Raw genomic sequence first — 26,153 nt, 5'->3', positions numbered from 1 at the left:
TCAGCAACTTTCTGTAATGATCAGTTTGATTCCTGACAATATGATCGATCAAATACAGAGGCTCAATTAAATATATATTTTATATATATATATATATATATACATACACACGTATACACCTCCTGTCTCTCTTCAGAAGTGGGGAATTTTTGCACAGCAGTTGATTGGAACATAATGTTTTTAGGCACATTTGCATTTAGTTGATAGGGTACATTAGTCATGTTCACGATTATTCAGTTTAAACAACTCATTTTTAGCATCTTCTGACATGAATTTATAGTTCATTGACTAATTTTATATACTGATAACATTTTTATGAGAACATATAAGTAAACATTGCACGTGTAATCTTGTTGGAAAGTTTTCTTCTAAGTACTGCTTTTTTTGCACAATTTATTTTCTAGTTATTAAAAGAAAATGTGTAGAAGTTATGAAGCACAGTTAAATGTATACTGCATTGTCTAGTGTCACTTAAATCTGTCCTAGCAACAACACATCTGTTCTTTCAAAACTTTATTTACCTGTACAGTGTTAATCAGACAAATTACTCTAGGGCTTTTTTTTTTTTTTTTTTTTTTTTTTTTTTTTTTTCTTCATAACAGATGCCTGTCATTTCACAGAACAGCTGCAGAGAAAAAAAAAAAAAAAAAAAAAAAGATATTCACCCTTTCCTGACACCTTCTGGAAACAAAAGTTGTCCAGACAAAGCAATTGCTTTAGTTTACCATTATGTCCATGAAGAACCAGACCATACAACCCTTAAAATAAGTAGTATCATGATTGAGCCCCTCATCAGAGGCTTAACTATAAACAGTTACAGTTAAACATTTTGTATGCTTCATGCTTGCTTTACTTCAGGATCTGAGGATGCAGTCTTTTTCCCATTAGACTCAATGCACATTTCAAGTTTTTAAATATTTTAAACAAAACTACTACTAATTGTTGTTGGCAGACGGAGATATTTCTTGGCCAGTAGAGATTACCTTTGGGACTGTCTTTGTGTGCAGGGTAGCCAAAGACATGTTTCCTCCTTATACAAAGAATACAGAAACCATTCTAAAGAGCACTGAACAATAATTTATCTCATGCATGTATTTATCTCCTGACCTGCAGTATATTTAAATAAAGTATTACCAGGAAGATTTCTTGAATCAAGTCCATAATTTTTAATGGAAGTTGGCCACCTCATCACAGAGTAGTAAACAAACTTGAGGAAGTAGGTGTATAGCCTGGCTGGGAAGAATAGCACTTGTGCTGGTACAACACTAGTGGCTGTGCCCAAACAGGACAATTTCAGGAAGAGTAATATATACTATTGAAAATTGCATATTTTGGTATAAGGTTGGTGTTGTGAAGTTATTTATTTATTTATTTTTAACAGACAGGTGATCTTTTAGAGATAAGTTTTATAATCAACTGTTACAGAAATCTTTGTTTAACATGCCAACATGTAAAAGAGAGTAACAAACTAGATCTGCTTAGTCCACAGACTCGCACACAGAAAAGACTACAGAAAAGAATCTGACTTCGAATTACTCTACCTCTTTGTATGTGAACAGTAATATGGATAGGATTACTTCAGTAAAACTAAAAGAGTGCACAGTATAGGAACTTCAGAGTACTGTCCCTCAAAGCAGCAGCAACATGTAAGGGATCCATGCCACATCAAAAGTACTAATTCAGGGGCTGTTAAAGAGAACAAAAGCAATGTTGTGAAACACCCCCACACAACACTTTGACATGTCTCATATGCACCTTCTGAGGAAACATTAAAAATGGTGCCTGTCATTGCTTTACAGAGCTGACAACTGCATTTTGATATCAGATCTTCCTTTTTGAGGTAGAATCTGCACAAAATAAGCAGCTGTGCATCAAAACCAAAATAGTCTTCCAAAGAGCTACAAGAAAGACCTAAGACATAAAAGGACTAATAATTATAACAGAACAAACATAATGAGTTGAGTGTAATTGATGGTGAGCTGAACTGTTCTTTTAAATCAAAACATCAAACCTCATTTTCAACACATTTAGGGAGAGTTATTTTAGTGCTAACATTTTAATAGTGTTTTTACACCTAAATTGTACAGGAACCCTTTATTCCCAGAACACCCTGAAAACTAGATGACTCATTTCAATAGGTTACGTCTTGTGAAACATTTTAAACAAAATTGAAAATCTATTATAAGGAAAGACATGTTACGCTGGTTGTGGAAATTTTAGAAAAAATAAAGGCATGTTTTTCTTTAAAGCAATATGTACTTATGCACAAGGACATAGATAAGATATTTTAAGAAATTTTAAAGAATCAGAATAGCTTGGAAGGAGTGGGAAAGAGAGAAAAGAATCTGGCCTATGCACACAAAGCTCTTTCCTTCCATTTTCCCCATTTCATTCACTTTGTTCTTAGACAATGTTGAAACACTGAAATGCATCCACACTCTCTGATTTGTGGTATTTCCTGCAGAACGGAATGCTCTAAAATTCAGTGGAAAGGGTTATTGTGTCTTTGGATGAAACTACCAGCACCAAGAAAAAGCATTGGATACATTTGTTCTCTGCAGGTAGTTGGCATGGGGAAAGGAAACACAGAGTTTCAGAGGTTCCTTAGAAGAATAATGAATAAAAATGAGCATGATCTTTCCCTGGTTAGTGCTGTTATTCATAGCAGCAGGAGTAAGAGTACCACTTCTATGTTTCATACTTATTTCTCTCCATCATTGAGAGAATTTAGAAATAGTGTTATAATCTGATCCTGTGCTTGTTACTCCAAATTATATCTCTATATACATCATTTAAAAGAATTTTTGAGGAATTCTTTAAATGGTGCTAGGAAATAAGATAAATCTTTCTCTGGATTGCACTACTGTCCATTTCCATTCTTATGAAATTCTTATGAACAGAAGCATATCAACAGAGAAATAAAATACCTGACTGTACATCCCTGTGTTTTTGTTTGTTTGTTTGTTTGTTTTTGTTTGTGTTTTTTCTTTTTTTCTTTTTTGTTTTTTTTTTTTTTTTTCACATATGCATTGTTAAAGGAAAGACTGAGCTTTAGGAAATGTTCCTGTTTCTTTGGTGTGCTAAATACTGGGTCCCTTCCCCACACTGCAAGTGCTGCTTCCTCTGAGAAGGGAACCAGTGCTGAGCTTTTCCCTATCCATCAGTAATAACAGAGGAAACAGCCATGGCGCAACTGAGCTTATATTTCATATTTCATATTTCATATGCATATTTCACTGCTTCATATTTCGCGTGTTTTCCCAATTACTGAAGGTTATTAAAAATGGGACTCAGAGACAGGAAATGACATCTTCTTGGAGAGGATTAAGGGCAGGAATAGCTAAAACAGTAAAACTCAGTCCCTACTAAGTCAGCAGGAAATTTCAACTAGCAAAACCAGATTTCAAGCCAGAATACTAGCCAATGCTCTATTCACTTTTGTGTGATTAGCAAAGGAAAAAGATGGCAAACAATACATACTTTAGGATCTTATTCTCTTTTTTTTTTTTTTTTTTTTTTTTTCCCCCCCAATTAGTTGGTTGCTTTGTTGCTGCTGAATTCCTTTTGTTTTCAAAGAATTTTCTGTCCATTGAAGCAAAACTGAAGAAAAGAAGTGAGAAAATGATGGGGCAGCTAGGCAGGTAAAATCCTTGTAAATCCTACTCTGAACTGCTTAATATTCTGAATCCCTACTTCAGGGAGATGAAAACCCTGTTGGCATACTCTGAGTTGCACTGATGTCTGAGCAGGAAGACTTTACTGTAGATTTGGAACTTTGACTTAAAAAGATTGAGAGAGAACGAGAGAGAGAGAGAAATTAGGATTCTTCTGTTATGCTGTGGCTTTCTACAACACAAGACTCACTGATAAACAAAAATGTAAACAGACAGAAATTAGAAGCATTAGAAGTGGTCACAAGCTGCTGAAGGTCTCCATTAATTAGTATTCAAACTACTAGTGAACCATCTAGCTCATTTTGATTCATTATGAAGCATTACTGGAGAAACAGAAAAATAACATAATTCCTAATGATTAAGATTGCCATTATGTATATTTGTATAGGCATCAAATTCTTTTCAAGTTGCTGGGACCAAGCCAGGATTCCAATTTCTGCCTGAAGCACGTAAGAGACTCTGTTGAAATGAAACTTTAACATCCCTTTTGCAAACAAAAATATGCTTTCAGAGCATATAGTTCATTCAATTGGTTGAATATACATATGGGGTAAAGTCTTCTCTGCGCTAGCTAGTGGAACAGAAGTGTTGTTATATGGTCACTTTATACTTCTTAACATACTTAAAGCATGTCACGTATTATTCCAGTTGCTGCACTGTATTAATCTGCAGTATCGGTCTTTTTTTTTTTTTCCTTTCTTTTTCTTTTTCTTTTTCTTTTTCTTTTTCTTTTTCTTTTTCTTTTTCTTTTTCTTTTTCTTTTTCTTTTTCTTTTTCTTTTTCTTTTTCTTTTTCTTTTTCTCTTTTTTTTTAGCTAGCTACCCACCCCAGCTCTCCAGAACAAACCAACCCTGAATGTTCCCCCACATATTCAACATACTGTGCACAGTATTTCATTGATGGAGTTACTAGGTTACACTCACAGGGCTTGGGCACTATAAGCTACCATTATTTGACAACCTTCAGTGATGTGTAGAAGCAAGGAGCCTGATCAGGGTTTGTAGAAAAAGGTCATTCTGATGAAAATGCCTACACAGATCATTAACTTCTACCTGATGATGCCGCTCTAGTTGTTTCCAGTGATTCTTCACTCACTCATAAATAGGAAAGTATTGACCAAGGAGAGTAAAATCCAGCTGCTTTAAAATTTTCAGAGCTAGAAGCAAACATTTCTGATTTACAACTGCATGTGAATTAACTGTACTTTCTCCTGCCCAGGTATCAGAAGGAGTAGTGTGAACTGAGCAGGATATGTATCTTCTTGGCAACTAGATTTTAATACCCATCATTTCAGTAAAAGCAAAACTAGAAAAATAGCATGCATCTAACAAGAACTGCAACAGCTTAATTGCTGCTCTGTAGTAGAGGGTACAGCTTGGTACTTAGAAAGGAATGTGCCTCTCTGTGGAAACTACTAGAATACAGCTTGACCTGGGTACCAATTTCATCTACTCAAGCCTTTATAGGCAAAAAGCTATAAGAGCTTTGTGGATGCACCTCAGGTCTGAACATCATCACCTTTTCTGCATGATTTCTGCAATTTTCAGTGAGCAGCAACTCTGTAATACAATAGTTTTGTTACCTGGTCTTCATAGGAGTGTTTCTGAATATGAAATAAACCTGAATTTTATGTACATCACCAGAATAAAAAAGGCCAAAGAAAAGTCTCTAACTACATAGCTCCTTTTCCCAACCAAACCAAACCAAAACCAACCCCCCCCAAAACAAACAAACAATCACAGAAAAATAATTCATTTGTTTTTATCCATTTTATAACATCTATTTTTTTATGGATTGATTTGTGGATTTTCTAACTTTTGAATATAGAAACATGAGGATTTGGGGTGGGAAAGACAACACACATGAATAAATCACTCACGATGTACTTCATGTTCATATAAACATATATCCTCTTTTGTACTACACTTGAATTTGCAAACTCCTTTATTTGTTTTATTTCCATATTTCTACCATGTTACAATACAGGGCTTTCAGGCTTCCATTACTATTTGGTTAATTGTGAAACCATTACTGTTATTACAAACTTGAGCCCCTCCAACATATTTCTTTAACCATACATGCAATTGGAGACATATAGATCTCAAACTGAGAACCATTATTTTTTCTCTTAGAGCAGTAAGAGTCAAATCTGATGAGCATGCTCTGTGTTGTGTTCTGTATCATTTTTTTTACCAAAGCAAATTATATAGCAGGATGCATAAATGCCTTTTTCATCTGTAATTTATATTTGCTTTATTGGGAAGGAGGAAAAGTCTTAACTTGTTTTTTATTATTTTATAATTCCATTGAAACTATAGGACTTGACAGTAAAGAGTCTGAATTTGTAATTCATTTTGTTAAGATGTGTTACATCACTATCATTCACGGCAATAATGATGGAATTGAGTTGCACTCTTAAGCATCTCTGTCTCCATCATGATTAGACTTTTAATGGGCTTACTTACAAATAAAATCTTAGATTTGAGGGAAAAAACATGCAACTTCTGTAACAGTAAAACACTTTATTCAAAGACATCTTTCAGGGAAGCATGCAATACTTTAATGTTATATGAGTACATGCATAATAAGTTGCCAATTTGGTTTTATGTTTTCAGGGTTGAGGCCTAATTAAAACACACTATGACATCTTTAAAAATCATTTTCAGTGGCAAAGAGTTCCAGTATTTGCTGTTTTTCAAAAGGCTTCAGAGTCAACCCTGTCCTAGTCTTTAAATTCTACACAGGTAGATAAATGTAGCTATGTAACAGTAATCCTAACATTATAGTCTACTTAATTAATCTGGCTTTATTAATTTATAGCCAAACAGACTTCTGTTGAAACTATAAATGCTTTTCCTTTTCTCAGACTGTGAGAGCAATGATTTTTTTTTTGGTTTGGAATTCCCCACAAAAAATGTGCTGAAATCACAGACACATTTTCCAGGTACAACCAGATCCACATAGGGCAGGAAAACAAAAAATGTTCTTGTGTTGCTTCAAGAGTTTATCCAGCAGACTTTGCTACTCCTTGCTAAACCTCATTTAGAAAAAAAAGAAAAAAAAAAGAAAAAAAAAAAAAAGCCTCTTCTAAGGCTACCACAAATCAATAAAATTTCTGAATGGTCAGTTTATGAGAAAAAGGGATAACGTTGTTCTTGAAAGTTTTGATCACTTGTGTATTTATCACTGGCTTACTCTGATTTCATAAGAATTGTATCAAATGATTTTTCCTATGTTTGCTGTCATAAATAAACTCTGGTGTGGATAGTAATATATTCACTTGTTTTTTTAAATCACTAAGGTTTTACTAGCAAAATGTACTGGTAAAAGATTTGTCTTAAATAAACTGGAGTAAGGTAGAGAGATATTACAGTTGTGATTTAGTCATTTTGCAAATTTTAATATTTTTATCTGCGGTTTTAACATGAATATATTCCAATTTACTTTTCTTCACTCTCCAACAAAAAATAGCCTTGTAGTCAAAGGATATCTTAGTGAATAGCCTAATAGTTATATAGAACTAGTTTGATTTAACAGATATTTTAAAAAATAACTAAAGCTATGATTTGTGATCAGCATACTTTTGTTCATTCAAATGATGATCAATATGAGGTTTGCAATTATCTCCCTGTGCAGAAAAATCTTAGAACATAGGAACATAGGCTGTAGTAGATCAGAAGGCAACGCCATCTATTCCAATTTCCTTCATATCCAAATGAAACATACAATACATAAAGTTCCACTTGTTCACCCACCAATTTTCTGACTCCACGGTCTAGAAATTTTTTGCATTGGTGATTATTCACATCATTCACTTTTTTCACGTCCTTTCTCATTTATGAACCTCTATCATCTCCTCTTCCTGCTATCTCATTTCCAAGCTGGAGACCACTGGTCTCTTTAATCTCTCTTAACACAGAGACCATTGTAAAACACTAGTCATCCTTCTCACTGTCTCTTTCTCATTCCTATCAGATCTTTTTGATGCTGGATAACCAGAACTTCATGCAGTATTTCAAATGCAGAAGTGCAGCATTAAGCATGTAAGGCACACTGTAAGGCATGCTACATAAGGTACACCACAGATTGATGCAACAATGTGGTAATGATTGCTGTTTATCTTTCTCCTCCTCTCCTCCTGTGTCCCCATTCTACTTGCCTCACTGTCTGGTCACTGAATCCTGATGTGTTTTCAAAGAACTGGCTACAATGCTTCCCATATCTCCTTATGGAGTATTGCACCTCCCCTGCACAATCCCACCCAGCTCTTTCTTCCTCCTCCTCTCTCTGCTTAGCACTCCACATCTTTTCTTTCCCAGGTAAAGTGCAGGAAAGCATTCAACACGATGAAACCCACCCTACTTACATCCATGGCACAGGATGGCTCATGACTTGTGTTTTGGTACTGAAATGATTAGGACTTCAGAAAACAAATGTGCGTCTTTTGTGTTATTCACACTTGTAAAATTTCTCAAGGTGTTTTGCAAGTGGCCTGCAAATACTGGGTACTAGGTAGGAGGGGTAGGGGGGATTATCCCTTCTGTATGTGAAAGGAAAATATGGATAATGTCTGATAGATGCCTATAAATACTCCTGCAATGAAAACGATGAAACTTTTGGTTTGTAGTAGTGATTTCAAAGGCTATGTGAATTGACAAGGTAATTGTGTATTTTTTTTTTTCATGTACTTTTGCTACATAAATGATTTGTGAAACGGGAATGGGGAGTGTTCAGCATGTATGAGTACATGTTTTTAATTTATTTTAAATTTCTGACATAAAAATGGAGCTATACTACTGCTGCCTCGTGGCAGTAATATTTAGCGTTATCTACTATGGTGCTGCAGATGTTCAGATATGCATTCTGAAAACAAACACAAATTTGAAGTCCCATTACTTTTTCTTATTTTCAAGTGGGTTTTGCGGACACTTCAGACAGAAATCGGGTCTTATCTTAAAATTCGCGTGTTATCAAAGTTATGAAGTGTTACATAACAAGCAAATAGAGTAAATGCTTGATAAGTGCATAACAATATAAACGCTGTAAACTTATCATGAGAAATATTTATCTACAATAACACAGACTGAGTGCCAAGAAAAACAAACAAACAAACCAAAAATCTAATTTATATTCCCTTTGTCTCAGTATGCAAAGAATAAGTAAAAAATAAAATCAAGGGAATCGAATATCTGGGCATGATTATGTTGCAGCGCCTGCTCTGCAATGGTCCAAATAAACTTTCTTAAATGAAGCTGAAAGAAAGGAATCTACCCCTAATGTTAAACATGGTCCTGATCTCCCAAAGACTTCAAATACAGGGTAGCTTCACTAATTTCTGTGGGATTGCTCATAACATTCACCCAGTGTGTGTGCAAGCAAGATTGGGATGGCACCTACAGCCTGGATAAGAAGTGTGTCCAGAAGACACAAATGGCAGACCACAGGAAGACACTTATGCTAATAACACACTCTGCAATGATGTAGTCACAAGCTAATTCCATTAACATGAAATTGCAACATACATGTATGTTTAATGCTACGTAAAACTGATGAAAACTTAAGATTTCAGCCTGAAAAAAAGGTACCATCAATAAAGTTTAGACTGATTAACACACTGCTACTTCTGTGGGCCCCGTTCTTCCCAATGCTTTTGCCCTACTAAGTATGTAAGAAATGCTTCCAATGCAGCACAGCTCTGCTGCTGATATAGCCTTTTGTTTCTGATTGCTAAACAACTAGCTGTGGAATACAGACAGGATTAGCTCACATTCCTAAAATGCTAGTGGGACAGCATGTACTTTAGGGCACTTACTGACACAATTCAAGAAAAGACCTTTTCCAGTGCTATGTACATTTATTTTTATATTTTAGCTGTATTTTATACACATTCAAAGCTAAACACACACCTTTCAGCAAGATACAGGCAATGCAAAGGCAGTAGTTCATGCTGATGAAATATCAGAGGATAAAACTGAGAAAAAAAATGAATCTTGAAAAATAAGATAGTGATGAAAGAATCATTTTATTGGCAATGGAAAATTAATTAAAAAATAAATAAAGAACTGGGGCTTATGGCAGACAAGGGAAAACATTCATTCTCATGGTAATCATCTCTGAAAATTCCGAGATATAGTAGAGTCACTAAGAAAATAAATCACCTACTCTGATTTCTGACCAGGATCTGAAGTTAGAAGTTAGGTTTTGGTTCAACTTCAGGATTGATAAGGATGATTTTTGCAACTCTTGGAACTGAGTGAGATTAACTCTGAGAACATTTGACTGCATTCTCATTCTTCCCTTTTCTAGCAGAATTCCAGTTAGCATACCGTTAATACTGCAAATTTGACTAAAATAACTGCACTTTTTCAACATTAGTCTTTTGAACACAGTATAAATGATCACCTTCCAACCCTTACAAAGAGAATTATAACAACTTGTTTGGAAGCATTAAATAGCCATATATTTAAAAAATCCAGCAACAGATGACGAAACCTATGATGGTAACACTTCTAAATGTTTGTGGGTTGTTGTTTTTTAATACTATATTCTTTACTCACTTGAATCTTTTTATTATACCTTATTTGGAGCTAAAAATGACCTAGATTTTCACATGTGATATTAAATGTAAAATGTCAATCTTTCCAGGAATCTATTTCAACTGGAAGTTTGGGAGTTATAGTTGAACAGCAGCTATTTAAATATTGACAACAATCTACTGTGGCCACTAGGATATAAATCTTAAGGACGAGTTAATGCTAATTCTAACACTCTGAACAAATAGAGCAACTTAAATACAGGAATATCTAAAATACTTCCCCGAGTAAATTACATCCTTTTTTAATTGGGTAATCAATAATAAAATCAACATTAATAAGGAATGTGTGATATAAACAGAAAATGTGATAAAAGAATATATGGCTGAACTGGACACCTGCAAATAATCAATGTGGAACTTGGAAAGGTTATTATGCACATGATTTTCACAAATATGAAGACATACATTTCCTTTCAATTCTCTAGCTTTGTTTGTCCTATTGCCTTCCTCAACCACCTGTTTGGACACAGACAGACACGTTCAGTTTTAGACACCAGTGATTTTAAACACTCATCAAAAGTTTAGTCTGGGTTCTCCAGTGAAGTCTGTAAAAGCATGAAGGATTAGCAGCACCATTCTGCAGCCATCAAATCAAAAGAGAGAGAATGGTTTAAAATATGTGTAATGCTACAAAACCCCAATCATATGAACCCAAAGGGAACTAATGCAGTATTTTATACGGTGTCTATTTAAAGCACATGCTAGCTCTTTAATATATGTTTCTTTGTCTTCTACATTCAGACGAAAAAATGATTTAGGTTTGTGCTTGAATATGTTCAAATGCTATGTGCTTGTACTATGTTCAAATGCTGTCGTATATCCACCATAAATTCAGAGAATTCTTCACAAAATGGTTTACTATGCTAGTATTTTGAAAGATTTTCAGACAGACTAGAAACTGGGACACAGAAATAAACAGGTTTAGTAGACTATAACATACAACAACTCAGACACATTTTCAACAGTAAAAATAAATAAATAAAAAATCCTGAAAGTATTTGAGCAGCATTAACATCCAAAGCTTTAGTCTGCTCATCATGTTCTCATTCTTTAGAACAGATGGCTTAACAGTTCAGCTTTTTTTTTTTTTTACACAAGACAAATGATAAAATGCCTTTTACTCTGACCCATGTGTTGTCCATATTATGAACATCATTTATTCTGTTAGTATACACAAGTGCTGAGCATTTTCTATAAAAAAAGGAAGAAAAACTTTCCTGCCCTTGAACTTTCATGATGTTCTTAATTTCTCTGTAACACTACAAATTATACCAAGAGCAAGATGCTTTACACAGCATAGAACTAACCAATTTTACTATAGTGCTGAAAGTAACCACACCCTGCTATGAATTTCCTTTGTGTATGAGTTGTTTCCCTGACTGTCTATTTGACTGAGAAGGATTTAGAATTATGTAAAAACCCTACAGTTCACTCACATTCCATAATAAACATAGAGAAGCAAATTCTGCATGGAAAATCCAAACTAAAATCTCTGAGAGCCATAGCAGCAATTTGCAGCCAATGCAGAAATGACTTGGTAAGAATTAGTGGACACCACTCAAATGCACCAGGAAGCAAAAGAGTGTACGTTTTGATCACACAAAAGCAATTAGTACACTTTCCCATAGTCATACTATAATACAAGGACTTAAAATAACAACAAAAAAAAGTCCCAAAATTGACAGTAATTTGGGACTGGCAATCCACTCACAAATTACTTGGCACAAGGTCACGCAGCAGAGGAGAGCCAACCTGACTGAAATAAAAGACGAATTTCCTCTTAACATTACTAAGTCTGGAAATACTAGAAACTGATGCCTCAGAGATGAACTGGAAGAATAGGACTCCAGAATTAAGCAACCCTTAGAAGCTCAAATAACCCAGAGCCCCTATTGTTTTGTAAAAGGTGTAGCTGATCTAAAAAAAAAAAAAAAAAAAGATACAGAAGATAATCTGACACAATACAATAGCACACCAGCACAGACTACCAAAATTGCACTGTGGTGGGTAAACATGAACAGTATTGGTAGCAGGAATTGTGTGAAAGAGTCTAAAAATGTGCTCAAGAATGCAATCCAGACCAGGGACAGTGGAGACAATAACTGAGGAAAATTCAAGCCTAATTAGACAGGTTTCTCTTTGGTCTCTACTTAAAACTACACCCAGGGGAAAGAAAAAAAAAAAAAAAAGTGGAAAGGCATTATATATTAACCCTATCTGATCACTTTCTTTAACAAATTAAAATAGTCATAAAAGCTGGCTACTATCAAGTACGTCCAGGGACATATCCCAAAGTCAATGCTAAAGACTGATAGGGCACTTTGAATTCATTAAAATCAAAGTTGTCTCTTCTCTGAAGGGTGCTGAATGCAGTTCATGACCTGATGTGTATATTTTAGAAACTTGTTAACCACGAGAAAAGACGTATATAAAATAAATAAAATGGCTTCCTTAAATTCTCAGTCTTTGGGATTTATTTTTTTTTTTTAACATAACATATTCGCATAAAGATTTATATTCTGGCCTTTGTTGCCCTGGATCCTTGTCTCTTACCCTTTATGCTGGAAAAGGAAATTGTACATTAACGTAAATTGCTACTCCTGATACTTTTTTCCCTTGACTGATGGTTTTCTATTATAGGCTTACAAGAATTCAGGCTGGAAAGAAACCCAAGCATCTTGATTGAAAGGATTTGATACATTCTTTTCAAATTCATACTATCTAAATCACAGCAGGATGACTTGTAATCAAAGTTTTTCAAAAAGAACATAAATTTGGGGAAAAGGAAAAGGCCATTCAGCCCTTTGCAAGTCATCTTGGTTAACACAGTTCCTCCAGAATAGTATCTCCCTTCTTCTTTAATGACCTCAGCGCCTCCAATTCCAAACTTGGCTCAGTAGGCTATTGAAAAATTGTATTTCTCTTTGAGTGAAAAGTACTTCCTTGTGTTGGTTCTGAATTTCATTTTTTCAGTCACTTCCATTTGTGCTTTCCCGTTCAGTCTTTTATACTCTGCCAAACAGTGAGTCAAGTGTTATTGAATAAGGTTTTCCACCCTGTATTTCTCAGAGTAGATGAGTTTGTAATTCTGTCTCTCTCTCAATTTTTATAATGAAAAAAAAAAATAAAAAATGAACTGAGCTGTGATTAGGTGCAGCCATTTACAATACTGTATCCTTCAAACCAGACTTCCTTTTTGCTTCTTTCCTATAGGACGTGTTTTCATCTAGTCTTTTAAAACATTGATAGTCATTTTTTTTTTGTTGTTGCCTTTTTCATTTAAGCTTAATTGACTCTGCTTTTTTGCACCTGATCTGACAGACACACTGCAGTAACACACTAGCCTCCAAAGATTTTTGTCTTAAAGTAATAGACCTATAGCAATATTCTCTATGTATTTCTAATCTCTCTCTCTCAATTGTAACAAAGAAATACATTTTAACCCTACTATCTGAAGCACAGTTCAGCTAAAAAACATGAACCACTACCAGCTCCAGCAGTGTTACAGCAAGACTTGCCCTTCAGTGTTTTCACACAGTGGCCTCCTGGAGACATGCAACACATATCTTTAGCATCCTGTCCTGCGAACACTTCTTTGGTGTGCTGCAACTCAGCCATTTCAGTGCTGTATACACTTGTATACCTCATACACACAATCCAACCTCACTGGCTGCCACCATGCTCAGTTTTCCCTATGGTGTGGACTCCAAAGGCAATACAGAACAGACAACTAAAATCACTAATGCCACAAAAAGGGATGGTTAGACATTTGATTTTGGTGTTCTAAATATTGTTAAAATATTACCTTCAAGAATACCCTCTTTTGTATTCACTATTTGAATAACTTCACTTTGTGCAGGTTTTTATGCTGATGGTTTAAAAATCAGGTAAAACATCACATTTATTATGGACTCATAAATCCATTTTAGATTAAAAAAAAAAAAACAAAAAACAAAAAACAAAAAACAACAAAAAAAAACAACTGAGGTGCACAGTCTGACATAATTTTATAGGAAGAAAATTAATAGGTCAGATTGAATCATCTCCAAAGTCATTCTGTGTAGATTTTACCTTTATTTTATTGTTCTGGGGAATGCTGTAGCTTCCAGTTTCACCAAGGTCATCTTTCATCCAACAAACTTAATATAATTAGTATCAATTCTGTATTTTGTGAGGCTCACACTGGAAGTTATTAACTGTGTTTCAAGTGGAGTGTCAGAGAAAGCAAGGGCAGAGAGAGTAATCTTTTCAGCTTCAAAGGCACAGTTGATGACTTTAGTTCACTGGTTAGTGAGAACGACGTGCATTTGTTATTAAAGGTGTTAGCAATAAATTTGAAACTAGAAGTATTTTTTCTCTGTTTTTCCTCCCTTTCCTCATTTTTAGACCTTGTCTGCAGTTTCAGTCTTTTTTTTTTTTTTTTTTTTTTACATTGTATATGACACTGAAACATTTCCTTTAGTTGCCCTTCCTGTTAACTGCAATGATGCCTAGTTGTACACTTTAGCTTTTATTAGTTAAGCATTTCATTAGTATTCTCACAGCATAGACTATACCAAATTTTCCTTACACAGTAACTTCAGAACAACAGACCTCATGTTTTGCTGGTACTGTCATTATGTACCCTGTAAATCTCTCCATAAGAAAAAAAAAGAAAAAAAAAAAAAAGAAAAAAAAAAGAAAAAAAAAAGTACATCTAAAACTGTTAGCCATGTGCTTTGCTACAGTTCTAATGGAGAAACAATTAAACACATTCAACAGAAGCTATTTGACTAATCTTTCTCCCAGTTAAAAGGAATGTACTATACTTCTCTTAAAATTCATCACTGAAGATATGCTTGAAAGCATAGATGTCTTTACAACAAACCAAATCAAATAGAAGTTTTAATAAGCTCCACAAAGACAATTTTTAAAAACAAATTTTGAAGCATATTTGTGGGTCTTTTCTACAATAAACATTCAATTCTGAGAGGAGAAAATGTATGGAATGAGAAGACATTTTATTGAATAAAAGTTTAACAAGAACCAATGTATGGCTGGTAACATCAGGAAAATTTGTCAGAGAAAGAAATCTTAATTTTATAACAATGAGGGTAGCGGACTGCTGAAGAAAAACACCAAGGGAAATTGTGGATTCTCCAGTTCTTTAGGTCTTAAACTAAGTCTAGAAATGTTCTGGTGGACATTGTTTTACAAAATAAAGGTTTCTGGTCCTCATTATAAATTTCAGGTGAATCTATAGAAGAATTTAGGTTGACTGATCTAGTGGCTTCCTCTGGACTCAGTAGATCACAGATCCTGATCTATGAATAACACATGAAAGTGCACATAGTCCCACTGAAAATTAATGAGTTCCTGTATATGTAGCGTATTACGTACAAGAAAGGATACTATAGTCTGTTCTCCTGTAGAAGAAATTCTTCACAAATCTGCTCCAAACCTCAAGACTACCTGTCAGCTAAGCAAAATAAACTCATTTAACCAATTTGCAAGTCAAACTGCTTGTAGAACTGTAAATATTTCATGCCAAAAGTCACTTGAAATCAATGGAATTCTGGTTCTTAGAACAGTGGGTATGAGGTAAAAATATCTTTAAAAAATTTGAATTATTTTGGAAGCAACAAGATCACTGGTGTATGAGAAATCACAAGCTCTGCTAGAGTATGAAGTTACCATGAATAATTTAAGTTTCTTGCCTCCTTTACATCTGACTACTGAAAATGCCTACATATTCATAAACGTAGGAAATGTTGCAACTGAGATCAGCTCTCAGAGCTCAGATAGAAATGGTCAGTACAGTTGCAGTTTTTGGTATACTTGGTCTTGAACATTATGTTTTATGCTGATACTGATGCCTTCAGCCCTTTCCATGTAGTTTTGTGTGTGCCTCCTTGCTGCACAGGGAAGTTGGGCAGAAGCAGTGCCAAGTCCCTGCTGTTGGTGGCACCTGAGGTGAAGTCTCAGGATGAATTCTGAGCCAAGGATTCTCCTTACAGAGAGCGAGCATGCTTCCAACACGAGAGACTCTTAATTTGGAAATTCTCTAGCACTGTTAGCTTACAATAGAGACTGTTAGACTGCATAATTCATCTGGAGTAGGAAAAAAAAACAGCGCAATCAGAGCTCAGGTTGGGAATGGTTGAATTTCTGTCGCATTGCTGAAGCCTCTTAGGAGCTCAGCTATATAATGGAATCTTTATCAGACCATCAACCAATTGTGATACTTATCTGTACACTGTTGCATTTTGGGTTAAGTGATAATCCATCAAGGCTGGAAATCGCTGTGTACTTTTAAAGTTGCATACTTCATTACAGCAAGCTGACAGCTGGATGGATTTGTTAGCACTAAAAATATTTGTTCCAGACACAAAGAGCAGGTTGTTAATATAGAATATTGTGATATTTCCTTTCCCTCATGTCTTCACTGTGACTGTTTGTAATTCACATTTCATGTTCATAATGTTCATTTACGTGGCAAAGTATTAACAGTATGAAATCTATCTTTATTTGTGCTGGAATGCAACGGGCTCATTTCGTGAATAACATGACCAAATAACATGGCAATAACCTTCATCTTTTATCATGATAACTGTTAAGCATAGAAAACTACAATTCTCTAAATTCCAGATATTTTTGCTTTAGCTTGTGCAAGATACAAAAATGGAAAAAAAAAAGAAAAGAGAACAAATATATTTCATGGCAATCAAGGTAACTAGTATGATGTGGATCATGTTGCCATAATTTTCATTTGTGGCTAGAATGCTTTAGTGCAGTGCCTGTTGACCACAAGATTACTCATCAGTTGATATTACAGCTGTAAAGCCTCTTTTAACACTATTTGAGAACAGGGAACTCCACAAAGAAACACTTGTTTTTGTTTTTTTGTCTGTTCATAATATAGACTTCAGGATATTTCCATTTTTTAGTGTGCAGTGATAATGGAGGCTCATATTTAGTTTCATACTGCATGAAAAGGTCCTTCATTTCATAACTACAAACCTAGGCTACTCACTATCCCATTGTCCTGTCTTCTGTGAGCCATAAGATATCTTCTGTGGATGCAATATCCAAAATTCTTAACATTTTTCTAAAAAGAAAAATTATTTTCATGTCATTTTTGTACAGCCACTGGCTTGAAGCTAACGTGCTTGTTCTAAAATCACCACACATATGAGCATGTACTGTTTTGTCGTGATTTTAATTCTCAGTGGATATACTTAGAAATCTATAAGAATCTAACCAGCAAAGTAATATATATATATATATATATATTTTTAATGTTTGGTTGGTACGGGGAGATAGATACCTTGTACCATGAAGCTAAAGTGTAACAGGAACACCTGAGGATTCCTGATTTTCATTTTATTTTATATATCAAATCTGTGTACACGATCGACTGCACTAACATTCTTAAAAGCCACTTTTATGGTATTAGAAAAAGGCTTTTACTGGCTGCATATCTATCAAACCTAAAAAACAAAGAGTACTTTGAGTTAGAACAGGTGTTACAATCGCCTTTGTCAATCCTAATTTTGTGAGCCTTGAGAATTCACAGTATTAATTGTAACACTAGGTTTGGCTAGCAGGATGAAACACTAATTAAATGTTGTTTAGGCAAGGGAACAATCAATCTGTGTCCCCTAAAATTGGCACTGTGGACTACTAGCCTGTTGAAAATATACTTTAGAAACTTTAAAAATTGCAAGTCCTGTTCAATTCACGAGGACACAGAGAAGGCACAGACGCACGTGACAACTGCACAGGTACATGACAGATGATTTTCTTGGTAAAAAGCTGGCAGAACAGACTTAAGCATCAACATTATAGAGCTATTTTTCTTGTACCTATTTTAATCTATTTCTTTTTTCTTGTTCCAGAAACTCTAGAAACTAGTAAGAATCACACAACTTAAACAGCAAGTGAAACCAAGTGAGCTACATATACTGAAGGAGTTGGGAGAAACGTTTGGGGATCTATGAAGAAACAGACAACTTGCAAGAATTCACCTTCTTAGCTCATGCTGGGCAAAAGTATCTTGTACTTCCCATCATATAGGACAGTTCTCTTGTACCCATCAAGTACCACAGAAGAGAGGAGCACAGGACTATCTAATCATTTTTTTTTTTTCCCTTTTGGTTCTAATTTCTTTATATTTCCATAAACATCAGGCTTGAATCTCACTACAAAAGGCATATTTTGATATAATATGTTCAACTGTTCAATCCTTGTATTGGGTTTACGTGCCAAGGTTTTGGCAGCAGAGGTGGCCTCTGTGAGCAGAGCTCAGCAGCTGCCCCATGTCAGATCACAGCCAGATCCAGCCAGCTCCAAAAGGGACCTGCCGCTGGCCAGAGCTGTCTGGGAGTGACTCTGGTTGGGTCTCTGGGGGAGCAGAGTTAAGGAAGGGGAAAAAAAAATAAATCTGCATGACAGCAACTGGGAGAGAAAATGGAGAAATGTGAAAGAATCAGCCCTGCAGCCCCCAAGGTGAGTGCAGCAGGAGGGCAGGAGGTGCTCCAGGCATGCAGCAGCAGTTCCCCTGTGGCCTGTGCAGAGGCCCCTGGAGGAGCAGGCTGTCCCCCTGCAGCCCATGGGTCCCACATGGAGCAGATCTCCATGCTGCAGCCTGTGGAAGAGCACCCAGTAGAGCAGACTCTAGGCCCATAGAAAGGAGCCCACATGAGAGCAGGTGATCTGGTGGGACCTGCTGCCTGTATGGGACCCATGTTGGAGGAGTATGTTCCTGAAGGATGGACCCATATTGGAGCAGCTCTTGAAGAGCTGATGCCTGTGGAAAGCCCATATATGATCAGTTTGGGAAGGACAGCATCCCATGGGAGGAACCCCACATGGAGCAGGGGCAGGGAGCGACCACAAAGGAGCAGCAGCGATGGACTGTCATCAACTGATCCCAACCCTCATTCTTTGTTCCCCTGTGCCTCTTTGGGAGAAGAGGTAGAAGAGTGTAGATGGGGAGGAAGGTGTTTTTAGTTTGCTTTTGTTTTCTCACTGCTCTAGTCTGCTACTAGCAATAGGCAATAAATTACCTTAATCTCCCTATGCTGAGTCTGCTTTGCCCATGACAGTAATTGGTGAAGGATCTCCCTGTCCATATCTCAACCTGTGAGCCTTTTTTCATCATATTTTCTCCCTCTGTTCTCTTGAGGAGTGAAAGAGCAATGTGATTGAGTTCAGCTAACCGTCAAGTGTGAAACAACCATAATCCAAAACCAACTTCTCTCAAATTTTGTCCTCTTGCTCTCTAGGTACATTAGATACCTGCTTTGGGGTTCTCCAGGGTTTGTCATCCCTGTTGCATGGAAGCATAGGATTTTTCCAAGGAGGCAAATGCCTGCCAATGAAAAGCAATGAAAAGGATGCAGACAGTGTTATATTCCTGCATCTCCCATCTGCACCTGTCGGCTAGTAGTGAACCTCAGGAGATTGGGTACCATTTCTGTCCCTAGTCTCCTCTACTTTGCTCATAATAGTGGAAAGGAATGAAAGAGCACTTTCTGTTCCTGATCACTCTGTCATCTGGTAGGAGATGCTTATTTGGGAAGGTTTCCCAGCTACTGATCACCTGTAGCTTGATGTTTTTTCTGGGTAACAGATATTAGTTCTGACCAGAGAAAGCTCCGAAAGTTTTGAACTTAGGTAGAGAGGCCTGTAAAACAGATTTGGACTTTCATCATGGTCTAACTTGGGTTTACCATGCTTTACTAGCATCCCTTCTAAACGGCTGGGCAATGAGCAAAATAAAAAATAAAAGTATTTAATGAAGTCATTATAAGATCAAGAGGTAACAGTTCTTGCAAGAGGGGAACTAAAGGCTTATTTGAAAGTCTGATGGGGAAAAACTCTTGCTTTGTATAGTCCTGCTTTGAATCTCTCTTTTTTTTTTTTTTTTTTTTTTTTTGGTCTATTGGGAAGTCTAGAAGTTGCATAAGTTAGTAAAAGATTATTATAAGAGAAGGGAAGATGAGAAGGAAGAAATAAAAAACTGGAAAGTTGTACTTTTCTTATCTGGTTTGAGTGAAAACAGACAAAATTAATTTTTATGCTACTGCTACAGCTATAAGTAGTATATAAAACAACTAGCTTTTAGCATGCTGTCATACAATACTGCTTTTAACATTAGACAACAATTGTTTTATTAGCAGAGCTGAATGCTAGTATAAGCAACTGTACTTGTTATAACTCTATCCTTGTTTCCCTTGTCCCTCACATATTCTGAATATTTTCCTGACTTTGTTGTTTCTCTCTCTGTCAGTACCTCAAAGAACCAAGTGACCTTAATCAGATGACACAGAAGAAAAATGAAGTTACAAGCAAAAAACTGGTAATGCTTAACATTCTTTTGATATGAACCAAACTGAGAAATAGAAGTATTGCCCAAATAATTCCTGCATTTTAACTACCCATAATCAGATTGCTCTTTATTTTTTTTTTCTTATGTAAATTCCAAAAATGGAACAAAAAGAAGGTAATTTTCTAGCTAAGATTGTTGAAATGCATGCTATTAAGTGGAAATATTCATACTTTGAATTTATAATAGTTTATCAAAATGATCATACCTTCAAATCTTTCCTTAATCCATTGTAAAGTCTTCTAAATTTAGTATCTGTATCTCTGTATCTCTTCTAAGAAATCTTTCTTTTACCCCAGAGCCCAAAACAATAAAATCAAAGAGAATTATAATAGAGCAGAGATTTTATTTATTTATTTTTTTTAAATGAATGCGTGTATTCATTCACTATCTGGACACCCTGACTGTTAAACAAACTCTTGGACTTTGTAGTGCAGCTGCCTGGGAGTAACCTCATATCTCTTATGTGCAATGACTTTTGGAGATGTTTTTAGGCATTGCTATATAAAGCTGTGAACATTCTGGCACAGTCATCATACAAGTGAGTCAGCTGGGACTGACTCAGACAGATACATGCAATAGAACTGAATGGATCTATCTTTTGACTTTGGAATGATCTTGCAGTGTTACTTTTATACCTATTTGTATGTGGGTCGTGGTGATAGGGAGTTGTGAGACTTCAGTCTTCAATAAAAAGAAGTCAGAATTACCCAGTTTTCATAATCTGACTTTTTTTTTTTTTTTTTTTTTTTTTTTTACATTGCTATGAAAGGGTTTAAAATTAAAACAAACAAACAAACTAAAAGTTGAGGGAAGGATTAACATTGTGTTAATCACTGCAGCCTAGAGAGGGTTTTGTGTACATTTGTGTGTTTAAATACTACAAGCACAAGCTTTTCTCTTCTGCGAATCCAGAAACATGAAGAGTTATTCTGAGTTGAGGTGACTTTTCCTACACTACCTACCAGTCTCTCTTCACCTATAGGACTTTGAAGGAGGTCCATCTAAATTAACTTTATACTAACAAAGGATCTCCCCAAGAGAGGGATCCCCTTTCCCCTACTATGGGCAAATCCACAGTCTTTTTGTGCCTCTTCCCAGTCATAAAAAAGGAACAATAGTATGGATCTATGCACAGTTTTCACAGATAATGTAACATAAACCTGATAGAAGGGAAACTACTCATATAGTTATTCCTTCTTTAGTCCCCTAGAATCGTTTCTTCTGATACATTTTATTCTTATTTTGTCGTACATTTCTTTGCATTCTTATTAGGCTTTAAGATACTCTTGACAAATATATAAAAAACAATACTTTCCTCTGACATCTAACTGTGTTTAGACTTCTGAGTTAGTTGGTAATGTACCAGTAAAAGAATAATTAATTCCTGAAGGACTGAGTACAAAATCAAGCATATGTTTGTCTCAGACAGTGAAAAGTTTGACAAAAGAGGATGTTTATGAATCACCATGTTATTATTCAACTGGGTCAGTAGCTTTTTTTATGCTGTTTACTAAACTCCATGCAGATTAAGACAGAGATGGGTCACACTGTTCCAGAAATAACTGATGATTTCATCCGTCCCCCCCATTAATTCAGGATTTTAGTAATGAAGAGGTGCAGTTAACATAATGTAAAAGGCCTTAGATCTACAGATTCTGGGCTTTTTATACCCTGTATTATATTCCTATAATGGCATTTCCTGTGACTGATGTGCAGTAACATATCCTCAAGGTGGACTGTGTAAGGGTCTTGTAGAATAGAGGAACATCCTGTAAAATTTACCTAAGGTCATTCAAAAGTATCTATGATAATACTAGTGAAATGTTCTCAGCAGGAATATTATGTCAGCTGTTGCAAATCCAGTGGAAAGACTCTCATGTGTTAGAAATCCAGTTCAAAGATACAATTATCTAGCATGTACTACCCTATGATGTGGAGCAAACTTCTTCTTTAAGGAATGATCAAACAAGAACCAACAGACTACAAGAAAGAAAAATGCTGCTTCCAACCTACCTGGAAAGCACAATAAATATATATAAAAAGATAAATTGGTCTGTAGGATGAAAATATATGAATAGTGTATCAACTTCATGATTTTATGCACTCCTTCAAGTCAGAACTCTGACTGACTAAGAAGCAGAAGTGCCAAAGGAAAATATGTTTATATGGTACTTCTTGCTCAGCCAGAAGACGATACTACTGAAAATGTGATCCTCTCCAGGTTGGTTCTTATGCAACCTGTATTTCAGCTGTGTAGGTGCTTTGCCAATCTAGACAAGGTTCAGTCTAGCATTTCAGGATGAAGAGAAATGGCAGAACACAGCCCTCACAACATTCACTGTAGGTTTATGAACATTATTTGTTTATAAGTCCAAGACAGACAGGGGAGGAAGAGACCTAAGGAGAGCATCTTGTCCATTTCCCTTGGCCATGGCAATCAAATACATTGAAAGAAAGCAACTCTAATGAAGGAAATCCTAAAATTTTGATAGCTACACTGCGTCACTGCTTCCTGTATATTTTGACAGTTTCCCCATTAAACGCTTTTGCCACTAATTCAGTGGATTTATTTTCCCCATTGAGCTCAAAAAATAACTGCTCATCACAGTCCTATTGACTTTTTTTTTTGGGGGGGGGGAGCAAAACCAAACAAACCGGTGCCTTCAGCTTCCTCACAGATTATATTTTTAAACCTTCTGTTCTTGTTCTTTGGTCTGTCTCTATCTGTGGTCATCTTCCAGTGCAACACCCCTATTAAAAACAGCACTCAAGTTGTCATCCATTGCTTGGATAAAACACAAATTACTTCTGCTTTGTCCTAATCATTCACGAACAGGATCACTGAATTTCTTTATTTTTGTCTTTCATCTAATGTATTTTTATACCCTTTTGCTGTTTCATTTCTCATACCTTGCTTGTTGCAGTTAGTTTTGCATCTTGTTTCTGAATTTATTCCTGGTTTCCTGTGATTGTCTTACACTGTAACTTACATTTACAGTAATTCTCTCTTCTGTTTTCATATTTTTGTGGTTTTTGATTTCTTAAATTGTTAGACAGTACTTCACTAGTCCTACAAAAATAGTATGTCCTATTTTTCCTCTGCTTTGGGTAGACTGTCATTTTTTTATGTATTATCTTTTTCCAATACAAACTATTCCAGAAACAGCTTTCCTCACTTCCTAGGTTCTTTAGATTTTCTGGCCAAGAGACTTTATCTACCACTTCCTTGAAAGGGTTTGAAACAGCCTCATCTTCTCAGTCATTTTGCTGCATTCCCTTCTTTTTCCAGAAAAAGTGAGCTCTGATCTTTTACTGATTGATCACTTTCACCCAGATTTCCTTGCTCTTTTACTCTCTCGTAAGTAGTATCTCTTTGCTACTGTAGCATCAAATAGCATACTTTCTAATGTGTAATAGAGCTGAAGCTTAGAAGAGGGTCCTCTTTCCCAGCTCTTCCTCTTAATGCCAGTGATTAGGTAGTGAAAATGAACACTTAAGAGTAATGGAAAATGAGGTACTAACCGACACTTAGGAGGCAACAGAATATTTTAATAACAGTGGTACACTAAATATACAATCATATCAGAGATATAGGATAGTCATGATCATCTAACAACAAGAAGAAAACAATTAAAGACAACTAACATGGAACACACCAAGCACTTTGTCCTTCCAGAGAAATGCCCTCAGAAAGCTGAGAAGCTTTTGCTGCTTCACTCAAAATACTCTCTATAAAAGCATGCTCATCCCTACCTCTCTGTTCCTTTTCAAAACATACTCCTCTTGCTACTATTGAACCGTTGGAGCATTGGGCTGTCTTCCATGGTCTCTCCTTTATTTATTTTTTTTTCCTTGAGGAAAGAACTGTTATTGTATTCTTTTTCTTTTTCCTTTTTGCTAAGACATATTTTCACACTCTAATATTAAAGCTTAAAAATGTAATTTCAGGTTTGATGTCAGTTTATTACATGAAGGCCACAACATTAAAATACCAATGCCCTATGGAGGAAGAAGCTGGGTGATCTGATACCATCATAATCTTTATACAATGGACTTGCATTTAGCTCAGCTTATTCTTGCAAGTTAGGCAGGTCACTACAACTGATTCTTAGCAGTCCTTCCAGAAAGAAAAGATTTCGTGACTGTCTCAGCTTTCTTGGGATAATTGTAACTCATCATATGAATATTGTGCTGTGATAACTGAGTATTATTTCCTCTCTCCTTGTACAACAAAAGCCATCAACAGACCACATAGGAACCTTCTCCCATTTCATACACTGTGAGAGATTACTAACTATTCCTTACCCAGATTATGATTACCTGTGAAACCTTGCAAATACATGTGCACTATTTATTAGTCATTAAATATGACAGTAAAATTAAGCTTTATATTTTGCTCATAACAAAGAAAAGCAATACTAGAAACACACACACACACAAAAACAACAACAAACAAAAAAACCACCAACAACAATTCTAGCAAATCAGTATAGAGAAATTTCAGCTCATTTACTGTAGTTACAGTAAGAAAAAGACACCCCTAAGTTAGGAATACCTTAAATTATAAAAAACTAACAAGACTAAGATGTGATGTCTCTTTGTTACCAGGCAGGATTTCATCAACAGTAATTCCAATGCCAAGACACTTATCTTGTTTTAAACATTAGCACCCAAAATAACCAGTCTTAAAAGGTCATGTTTATTTAAAAATAGCTTGCTTGCATTTTACATTAAAGTTAATTTACTAACCTTAAAAAAATTAAATGCAAATGTATACAAATAATTTAAGCATCCTGTCAAAGTTCACATACATACCGCTAGAGCTATGAAAATATTCAAGGTCATATGAAATCTTTCTTAACCATGTACCATCATGTGGATTATTCTGTTAAATGTATATTGAACTCAAATGTCAATTTCTTTTTTTTTTTTTTTAAAAAAAAAAAGAAAATCAAGCCTATAATTTCCTATTTATAACGTGTTTTTCAGGCCATAACAAAGAAGCATACTGTACCTCTGGTGCTGTTGGCTGTTGCCGATGTGGTTGTGCTGGTTGTTAAGGCTACAGTGGTTGTGACTGTTGCAGTGGTAAGGGAGGGGATGACAGTAGTGGGAAGCAAAGTGTTGAAAACATCTGGTGAGTGGAAAAAAAAATATAAAATAAAATCATATCATGCAAACAAAGGAGAACCATAATAGCGGTTTAATTTGTAAATACAAGTATGTCGAAAATGACTAAATTAAAACATGATTAACATAAATTATTACCGGTACAACAGCGTACCTTTAAATTCTTGACATTATATCACTCTCAATTTTTATAGTCAATCTGCTAGCATACAGAATTTAAAACACTGTTAAAATGACTGAGTTTCCACAGATCTGGAGAGTGAATGTTTAAGTGACAAGAATCCATTTCTTCACTGAGCCATTTTAAATGTCTCATATAGTAGAAACCATATACAGATGAAACATGCTGTGTCAGAGTGGGAGATGAAAAAACAACACCATC

General features: G+C 35.5%; 1 protein-coding gene across 2 annotated transcripts in view; it reads right to left on the bottom strand.

The window, feature by feature from the left end:
• Positions 1-26,153, bottom strand: part of CADM2 (cell adhesion molecule 2) — a gene marked incomplete at its 3' end in the record, with an annotated part of 671,230 nt that overhangs the window by 18,196 nt on the left and 626,881 nt on the right. The window contains exon 6 of one of the 2 annotated variants that reach the window (XM_082784893.1): positions 25,656-25,775. The exons of the other annotated variant lie outside the window; for it this stretch is intronic. Within the exon in view, the coding sequence (XP_082641019.1) occupies positions 25,656-25,775 (120 nt within the window). The remainder of the gene's footprint in view (positions 1-25,655; positions 25,776-26,153) is intronic. 2 annotated transcript variants of the gene reach the window in all.

Source organism: Aythya marila, assembly GCF_965140915.1.
Source record: "Aythya marila genome assembly, chromosome: 1".
In the NCBI taxonomy this organism is placed as follows: domain Eukaryota; kingdom Metazoa; phylum Chordata; class Aves; order Anseriformes; family Anatidae; genus Aythya; species Aythya marila.
This window is presented reverse-complemented; position numbering and strand designations above follow the sequence as displayed.